This window comes from Cuculus canorus, chromosome 25 (genome assembly GCF_017976375.1).
Source record: "Cuculus canorus isolate bCucCan1 chromosome 25, bCucCan1.pri, whole genome shotgun sequence".
Classification (NCBI taxonomy): domain Eukaryota; kingdom Metazoa; phylum Chordata; class Aves; order Cuculiformes; family Cuculidae; genus Cuculus; species Cuculus canorus.
The window spans coordinates 4,368,958-4,377,936 of NC_071425.1; the positions used below are offsets into that span (position 1 = coordinate 4,368,958).

General features: G+C 50.9%; 1 protein-coding gene across 4 annotated transcripts; it reads left to right on the plus strand.

The window, feature by feature from the left end:
- Positions 1-813: 813 nt before the first annotated feature.
- On the plus strand, positions 814-7,921 carry TMEM106A (transmembrane protein 106A). Of its 4 annotated transcripts, none has more exons than XR_008453565.1 (8): positions 815-1,175; positions 2,394-2,622; positions 3,061-3,124; positions 3,613-3,772; positions 4,198-4,338; positions 4,453-4,999; positions 5,618-5,671; positions 7,003-7,054. XR_008453565.1 is itself a non-coding variant. In XM_009555449.2 (8 exons), exons 2-8 carry the CDS (start codon positions 2,418-2,420, stop codon positions 7,121-7,123), a joined length of 789 nt encoding a protein of 262 aa, XP_009553744.2. In that variant the 5' UTR covers positions 819-1,175; positions 2,394-2,417; the 3' UTR covers positions 7,124-7,921. The 4 variants fall into 4 exon arrangements, 2 of the variants coding, with proteins under 2 accessions (XP_053944207.1, XP_009553744.2); XM_009555449.2 differs by having other exon boundaries at positions 819-1,175; positions 4,956-4,999; positions 7,003-7,921; XR_008453564.1 differs by having other exon boundaries at positions 814-1,175; positions 4,198-4,999.
- The last annotated feature ends 1,058 nt before the right edge of the window (positions 7,922-8,979 follow it).

Consider the following 8,979-nt stretch of genomic DNA (forward strand, 5'->3'; position numbering starts at 1 on the left):
CTTCCGCTCGTGCCTTTCCCGGCTGTGCTCCGGCGGTTGTGCCGGGAGGGGCTGCGGGAAAGAGCGGAACAGCAAAGCCCAGACCCTCTCCTCCCCACCTTCCCCTCGCTCTCTTTCCTTTTTTTCTCCCCTTTCTCTGCTCTCTTTTTCCCCCACCTTTCCCCCTCCTCTTTTTCCCCACTTTCCCCCCACCTTTACCCCCTCTTCTCTTTATCCCCCCACCTTTTCTCCCCTCTCTCTTCTCCCGCACCTTTACCCGTCTCTCTTTTTCCCCACTTTTCGTCTCTTTTTCCCCTCTCCTTTCCCTCTCTCTCTTTTTCCCTTACCTTTCCTACCCTCTTCCTTTCTCCCCCACCTTTCCCGTCTCTCTTTTTCCCCACTTTTCCCATCTCTCTTTCTTCCTCACTTTTCCCCCTCTCTTTTTCTCTCTCCTTTCCCTCTCTTTTTCCCTTACCTTTCCTACCCTCTTCCTTTTTCCCCACCTTTCTCCCTCTCCCCCTATGTTCCCTCTTTTTCCCCCACCTTCCCCCCCTTTTTCCCATACCTTCCCACCCCCCACCTTTCTCCCCTCCTCTTTTTCCCCCACCTTTCCCCCCTCTCCCCCCTCTGTCTCCCCTGCCTTTCCCCCCCTCTCTCTTTTCCCCCACCTTTCCCCCCCCAACTCTGTTCCCCCTCTTTCCACAATGCTGGACCCCCCCATGTCCAGCAGAACTTGACTGTCCGGGGCACTGGGCTGCCAGAAACTGTGAGAGATCCCTCCATGCAAAGCCTCCAGATCATAGAGGCAAATGTAGGAGCTCTTATTTATCAAAGCTGAATGTCCTTCCTCCATCCCAGTTGCTGAAACAAGGCTGCGCAGAGCAAACACCGGCACAGGCTGCATGGATGGAAACCGTGTTTGATGTCTTCGTGATGACAACACAGCTGCTTTTACGCAGCTTGATATCATTACTGCTTTTGGGAGGATTATTGGCAGTTGGTGTAAAAGTTCTGGGTTGACAGAAGCCTGGGAAAACAAATTCAACTGTATTTTTAACGTCTAGAATCTTTAAAATCCCTTAGATTCTATTATTTTATTGTATCTTTTAGATGCTGTTTGCACATTATTTTATTTCACTCAGGCTGTTGTTGCTGACACTGTGCTTGACTGGGAATGCCAAAGCCTTGGTGTTCAGGTGAGTTCCCTGGTGGATGTAGGTGAATAATCATAGAATAGTTTGGGTTGGAAGGGACCTCAAAGCCCATCCAGTTCCACCCCCTGCCATGGGCAGGGACACCTCCCACTGGCTCAGGCTGCCCAAGGCCCATCCAACCTGGCCTGGAACCCCTCCAGGGATGGGGCAGCCACCACTGCTCTGGGCAACCTGGGCCAGGGCCTCCCCACCCTCATAGTGAAGAAATTCTTCCTTATGTCCAGTCTAAATCTGCCCCTCTCCAGTTTATCCCCGTTCCACCTCGTCCCATCCCCACAAGCCTTTGTAAACCGTCCCTCCTCAGCTTTCTTGTAGCCCCTTCAGGTACTGGAAGGTCGCTATAAGGTCTCCTCGGAGCCTTCTCTTCTCCAGACTGAACAACCCCAACTCTCTCAGCCTGGCCTCGTATGAGAGGTGCTCCAGCCCTCGGATCATCCTTGTAGCCTCCTCTGGACCTGTTCCAAAAGCTCCATTTCCTTAAGCTGAGGATTCCAGAACCGGACACAATCCTCCAGATGAGGTCTTCCGAGAGAGGAACAGAGGAGCAGAATCCCCTCCCTCCCTGCTGACCACACTTCTTTTGATGCAGCCCAGGATGTGATTGGCCTTCTGGGCTGCGGGTGCACTTTGCTGGCTCACATTGAGCTTCTCATCGACCAGCACAGCAAGTCCTTCTCCTCAGGGCTGCTCTCAATCACATCATCCCCCATCCTGTGTTGAAACCACAGATCACCCTGACCCACGTGTAGGACTTTGCACTTGGCCTTGTTGAACCTCCATGAGGTTCTCACAGCCCCACTTCTCCAGCCTGTCCAGGTCCCTCTGGATGACATGTCGTCCTTCCAGTGTGACCCGTTGAGAACGTGGTGGTTCCTCTTCTGGGCTATTCTCTCATTACAAAACCTTTGGGAGCTTTGAGTCAGCATTCCCTTCTCTTACCAAATGCTATGAGGCAGAGGAGAATCTGGTGTGCTCTTCTGTAGGGTGGCATTTTCGGACACTTTCACTGCAAACGGGGTGTGTAGAAGATGGAGTGTTTAAAACAGTGAATTAGGTGCAGTAACACAGCTTTTAAAACAACCTTGGAACTGGGCGTCAAGAAAACTGCTCAATATTAGGTTATTACAGATGCTACGGGTGCTGCTTTTGGAGACAGGTTCATAGAGATGATTTTTTTTAATGCGTGTTTATGTTGAACAGTGAGCGAGAATTTTGCCTTCAACCATGAGTGGAAAACTTTCCCGGCTCTGGAAAACCCTTGACAAAAAGAAGAGTGAAGGCAAACTGATCTTACCCAGGCAACTGGATGATGAAGATGAAATTGCCAGTTACGCCAGCATCAATGACTCCGCTGTGTCCTGTGTGGGCCCCGCACGTCAAAGCTGTGTCAACTGTCCAACGTGTCAGGGAACGGGAAGGATCCCCAGGGGTAGGTGATTCTTCTGCGTGCTGACTTTTTGACCCTTCTGGCGTTGGTACCCATCTCTTCCCCTAAAGACCTGGGTTGAACCAGTTGGTCTTTGTTGTATCCAGTCTAGGAACGTCCTGTTTTGGTACCTCCAGCTCACTTGGGACTTCTGGAAGCTGCTTCTGTTGGGGGTGTGGATGGGGTGGGCAGGCAGGTAGTGCTGTTTCTCAATCATTGCTCAAAGCCCATTCTGGAACCACTGAGGAGTTGTTTCTGCCCAGAGATGGGAATGTCCAAACTGAAATCTTAGTGGCATTGCACTTGCTTGCTGGTCGGACAGCATCACCTGTGGAGTGAGAACAGGTGGACATTAGGCTGCTGCGCAGTGTCCTGCAATGCAGTTGGTTTTATTTACTCGTGTGCTTAGTGTGATCACTGCTCTGCTGCCGCCTCTTTCAGAGCAGGAAGAGCAGCTGGTGGCTCTAATTCCATATGGTGACCAGAGGCTGAAGCCCAGACAAACGTAAGTCCAGTTAAATTTTTCCCTTTTCTCATCTTTTAACTACTTCTTCTGTGTATGAAGGAAAGCCTTAGTCCTTTGGGTGTTTTGCTCTTTGTATTCTGTCTTGCAGTCAAATAGAACGGTTTGGGTTAGAACGGACCTTAAAGCCCATCCAGTTCCAACCCCCTGCCATGGGCAGGGACACCTCCTACTGGATGAAGGTGTCCAAGGCCCCATCCAACCATTCTAGATTTAGCTTTTACTGTGTCTTTTCAGCAGTAGCAGATGTTGTACAGCTTTCTGTCTGCAGTTGTTCGATCTCTAACAATTTGTACCATAATTCACCATGTCAGCGCGTGGGGCTCTGCCCTGCTTTGTAGCTAGCAAATAGTTCCGGATAAATCCATCCTAGTTTTCTGATGCCCAAAGCTGTTATCATCTCCCAGAGCTGCAGGTGCTTGCAGCTGATAAACCAAAGGAATGAGCGTGGCCTCGGTGCTGTTTTGCAGGAAATTCTACGTATGTCTTGCTGTGACGATCTGCCTGCTGACAACATCTCTCAGTATTTTCTTCCTGTTTCCTCGTGGCGCTACTGTGCTGCCGGCAGGGCTGAGTGCCTCCTCCGTTAGCTTTGATGCCACCACAACCAGTATAGACCTCAACATGACGGTAAGCGCTCAGCGAGAGTGGAGCTGAAGGACTCTCTGCTTATCTCCGGCTGACTGATCGCTGCCTGAAGTCAGTTTTGCCATCCCCACCATCTCATTCCACTCTCTGGCTGCTTGGAATCAACATCCAGAGCCTGTTAGAACATCAGAGACGTGGCAGGTCTGGCTGCGAGCGAGCAAGTCACACAAAGTGGCCAAAGGGGCTGCGTAGAAGCAGCACTGTGGTTAATTCTAGGAATCCTTTTTCTTTTGGACTCTTGAGCCACTTGGTTGTCCTTCATAGACTGTCATGGGAGACGCTGCAGTGTGAGTGCCGTTGTGGCCGGGCTGGCTGTGAGGATCTGAAAGGGATGATGTGGTCTAGCGTTGCTGGAAGGTCACAGCAGGAGCATATTTAAAGGTGATTTGTGGCTTGTTTCTCCCTAGAACGTGCTGAACGTAACTAATAACAACTTCTGCGGAGTCACAGTGGTGCAGCTGGAGGCAGAGGTTTTGCACCAGTCCCTGGTGGTGGGGAAAGCCACCACGACAACCCTGCTGAGTATGAGCCCTTTGCAGAGCAGCCAGGTGAGCTCTGTTCTTTCTTGTTTTCTCCTAAACTCATCTGGATATCCCAGACAGGGAGGTGCTCATTGTGTACTCGATCCACTCCTTTGTCATCTGTCTGCCAAATACTCAAAGCTCTTGCAGCTTCCCACATCCCACCTTGCAAAGGGGTGTTGTAAGAATTTACGGATTGCTGAGTTTGAAGCTATTACATTTCTGGGCAAGAAAGACCTGTCTGCTCTTCCAGTGGTGAGTTGGGTTGTGCGCTTGCCTTAAAACAATGGCATGCTTAAAAACGGGTCAGACAAAACCCTGATGGGAACAGTTGGAGCACAGCACGTTCTTGGTGTAAGGGTCAGGTATGTGGCCTTTTCAAGGCCTTTTTAGATGTTATTTCTGATTCTGTTTTCTTACCTACCGTTAAAAACAACTGTTAGACTAGATCTTGAAATTCAGGTTCAGACATCTAATGGGGGTTCATTCTCCCAGCTTCAGCTCTCTGAACTGTACACAGATGTACTTCCTGCTTTCTCTTTCCAGTCGGCACGGTGGGGTTGGGCTGGTGGTTGGACTTGATAATCTTAGAGGTCTTCTCCAAGCTCAATGATTCTGTGATTCTCTTCTATTCACCTTCGCAGATCTATTACACGGTGACCGGTAAGATAGTGGATGACACCACCTAGTGAGTAACTACTGAAGGTTTCTTGTCTTGGTTAGTAATTAACATCAGCACTTGTAGGCTTTTCGTGATGAGATTTCTTGTGCCTGTAAAGCGAAGCTGAGTGAGCGTATCCTTTTCAGTTTCATGTGTGGAGCTGATCTGGATACAAACCTGGGACATCCATTTTAAACTCATTTCCTTTTCTGTTTATTGGTATTTTCTGCTTAGTGTTGGCTCAGCAATGATGTTTTCCCTACACTCTCAGTAAACGATGCTATCAACTTGATGTCTAGGTTGTCATCTTTAAATGCTTAATTTGTGAGCAGCTTTATACCTTGGACAAACTGCATTTCTCTGCAAATGACCCACAAACCACATGAAGCACCCAAAGCTACTGTGAGGGCAGGACGGTGCACTGTCTTTTACAAGACCTGTGCTTACTAGATACAGGGTTACAGCAGCAAAAACATGTTTTACTGGTGCAGATACCGCTGGGCTTGGAAGACTTTGCCTGCATAGCAAAATACTGCAAAGCCAGGCCTTTCTGGAGGAGCAGGGAAGCAATGGAATGATTGAGGACAGGAGACACACATGGTACAGGCAGCTCCTGTGCAATTAACTCTCTCTTTTCTCTTGTAGTAAGATTTGCACCTGGATGAAAGTCAAAGTTCACAACATTCTGCTGCACATCGAGTAAGTGATGCCTGGTTCAGAACTGTAACTCATCCCCACGTCGCCTGCAGTGTTTCTCAGTGGTCACTGAGTGGTTCCTGTGGTCGCTGTCAAGACCTGAGCTGCTGGCAGCGTGAATGTGCTGTTGCCCAGATTGGTTTGCTGAGGTGTGAGAAGGAGATAATTCTCCAAAGCTATCGCTGCCCTGAGAAGCCCCTTAGCTTCAAGGCTTCCCGACAGCTCAAGCTGTCACTGTTGCTTAAGGCAAGCTGGCTTGGCAAGCTTCCTTCTGGAATACTGATTGGAGCTGTTGGGAAGTAATTCTTTGTTCCAGAGTGAGAAGTACTGACTGGTTGGATTGTGCCTGCTTGCCTTGTGGTGTTGGAGGCAGACTCGTTCAGCCTGGACTCTGTGGGGAGGATTGCCTCTGAGCGTTCTGAAAGCAGCTGCCAAGAACGAGGCACCACAAAGCAGGTTCTGCCGGAGATTCCTTCGGCTGAGGCAGCCCCTGTTCGGGGAGTGGGCTGGAGGGTCAGAGTACGAGAGGTGCTGCTCTGCACGGGCTGGATTGATGGCCCACGGCCAGTGGTATGAGGTTTAACAAGACTCAGTGCCAAGTCCTGCACTTGGGTCACAACAACCCCATGTAACGCCCCAGGCCTGGAGAAGAATGGCTGGAAAGCTGCCCAGTGGAAAAGGAGCTGGAGGTGCTGGTTGACAACAGCTGAACGTGAGCCAGCAGTGGCCCAGGTGGCCAAGAAGGCCGACAGCACCTGGCTTGGATCAGCCATGGGGTGGCCAGCAGGAGCAGGGAAGGGATCATCCCCCTGGACATGGTGCTGGTGGGGCCACATCCTTGAATCCTGGGTTCAGTTTGGGTCCCTCACTCCAAGAAAGACCTTGAGGGGCTGGAGCGTGTCCAGAGAAGGGAACAGAGCTGCGGAAGGATCTGGAGCCCAGGGGTTCTGGGAGTGGCTGAAGGACCTGGGGCTGTTCAGCCTGGAGAAGATGAGGCTGAGGGGAGACCTCATCGCGCTCTGCAGCTCCAGGAAAGGAAAATGTTGCAGGAGTGTTATGCTGGGGTAGGGCGTCTCAGTAGCTGCCTACGATGGCCAACACATCTGTTGTTGCAGTGGTGATCTTGTAAAGGTTTTCCTTAATGCATTCTGAAGGATGCTTTTCCTCTCCAACAGGGGAAATTGAGCTGAGGGTATATTGACAGTTGTGTTCCGGGGCTGCGTAACAGGGACAAACCAGAACAGCAGTGGGAGGTCACCATGGGGCTGCTGCGTTCGGAGAGGTCTTCTGTGGTACAAGCACAAGCACAGTGTTGATCTGCTTCTGTCTTGCAGGGGGACCATAATGTACACATACCTGAGCCTTTCCGAGCAAGTGATATTTGAAGACTACCAGTACGTAGACTGCCGGGGGAATGCCACGCTGCCTCAGCCGCTGCGTCAGCGCCCACCGTGACACGGACAGGGTGCAGAGCTTTGTGGGTGCAGCGCATCCTACCGCAAAGGCAAGTCAGGGCGAGACAAGCTTCTGGGGTGGCTTCCCAATCTGTGCCTTAAACGGGAGGTTCTGTGTTTCTTGGATAACGCTTCCATCCCTCACGCAAAGATGACGACGTGCTTGGCCTTAAGAATGTGGACTCTGCCGCCCTGAGATTGCAGCTTTCCTTTTTCAGTGCCTTATCACAGCTGATGCTTCAGCAGAGTGACCGGCACACAGGGTGTCTCTGCCTGGCGGATGGGAATGGGAACGCTCTGTTTCACTGCTGTTTTGGATGAAGCACCCTATTAATCAGACTAACTCAAATCGTTTCCATCTTGCTTAACTTTTGCCGTTCTGTCCTGAATTTAAGTATTTTATCACTTGGAAAAAGAAGGACTGTGATGAGCCTTTTTGCCTGGATTGCATCTATGCCACACCAGAATGTAACGGCACTTTCACAGCCTGCCCAGCAAGAGGAAGAAACAGCGATGATGTCTTGCTTATCTGAGCTTTAAGAAAAACTGCTGCGTGTAGTGCCAAAAAATGTTGTGAGAGAGACTCGGGGGTGACCGTTGTTTTACACTGCCCTGTATAGAGTGAGAATATTGCATCTAGGGGAGAGGAGGGGAGACCTTCTCACTCTAACACGCCCTGAAAGGAGGTTGTAGTGACGTGGGTGCTGGTCTGTTCTCCCAAGTAACAAGTGATAGGATGAGAAAAAATGGCCTCGAGTTGTGCCAGGGGAGGTTTAGACTGGATATTAGGAAAAAATTCTTTGCTGAAAGAGTAGTGAAGCCCTGGCAGAGGCTGCCCAGGGTAGTGGGGGAGTCGTCATCACTGGAGGGGTTCAAAAAAACCATGTGGCCATGGCACTTTGGGACATTGTTTAGTCAGCATGGTGGGGCTGGGCTGATGGTTGGACCGGATGAGCTTAGAGGTCTTTTCCAACCTTAATGAATCCATCATCATAGAATAGTTTGGGTTGGAAGGGACCTTAAAGATCATCCAGTTCCACCCCCGCTGCCATGGGCAGGGACACCTCCCACTGGCTCAGGCTGCCCAAGGCCCATCCAACCTGGTCTTGAACCCCTCCAGGGATGGGGCAGCCACCACTGCTCTGGGCAACCTGGGCCAGGGCCTCCCTACTCTCACGGTAAAGAAATTCCTCCTTACGTCCAGTCTAAATCTGCCCCTCTCCAGTTTATACCCATTGCCCCTCGTCCTATCCCCACAAGCCTTTGTGAATAGTCCCTCTCCAGCTTTCCTGTAGCCCCTTCAGGTACTGGAAAGTCGCTATAAGGTCTCCTTGGAGCCTTCTCTATTCCAGGCTGAATAACCCCAACTCTTTCAGCCTGTCCTTGGATGGGAGGTGCTCCAGCCCTCTGATCACCCTTATAGCCTCCTCTGGACCTGTTCCAACAGCTCCATCTCCTTCCTACGTTGAGGATTCCAGAACTGGACACAATACTTCAGCTGTGGTCTCCCAAGAGACGAACAGAGGGGCAGAATCCTCTCCCTCGCCCTGCTGGCCACGCTGCTTTGGATGCAGTCCAGGATGTGATTGGCCTTCTGGGCTGTGAGCACACATGGCGCCTCATGTTGAGTTTCTCATCCCTCAGCACCCTCAAAGTCCTTCTCTGCAGGGCTGCTCTCAATCACATCATTCCCCATCGTGTACTGAAATCAGGGATTGCCCTGACCCAGGAGCAGGACCTTGCACTTGGCCTTGTTGAACCTCAGGAGGTTCTCACAGCCCCACTTCTCCAACCTGTCCAGGTCCCTCTGGATGACATCCCATCCTTCTGATGTGGTGACTGCACCTCTCTGCTATG

Bases quoted from the DNA above. Each gene is read 5' to 3' on its own strand.
- TMEM106A (XM_054088232.1), top strand. From the start codon at position 2,418: ATGAGTGGAAAACTTTCCCGGCTCTGGAAAACCCTTGACAAAAAGAAG. The intron at 2,623-3,060 runs GTAGGTGATTCT...CGCCTCTTTCAG, and splicing joins AACGGGAAGGATCCCCAGGG to AGCAGGAAGAGCAGCTGGTG. The intron at 3,125-3,612 runs GTAAGTCCAGTT...GCTGTTTTGCAG, and splicing joins AGGCTGAAGCCCAGACAAAC to GAAATTCTACGTATGTCTTG.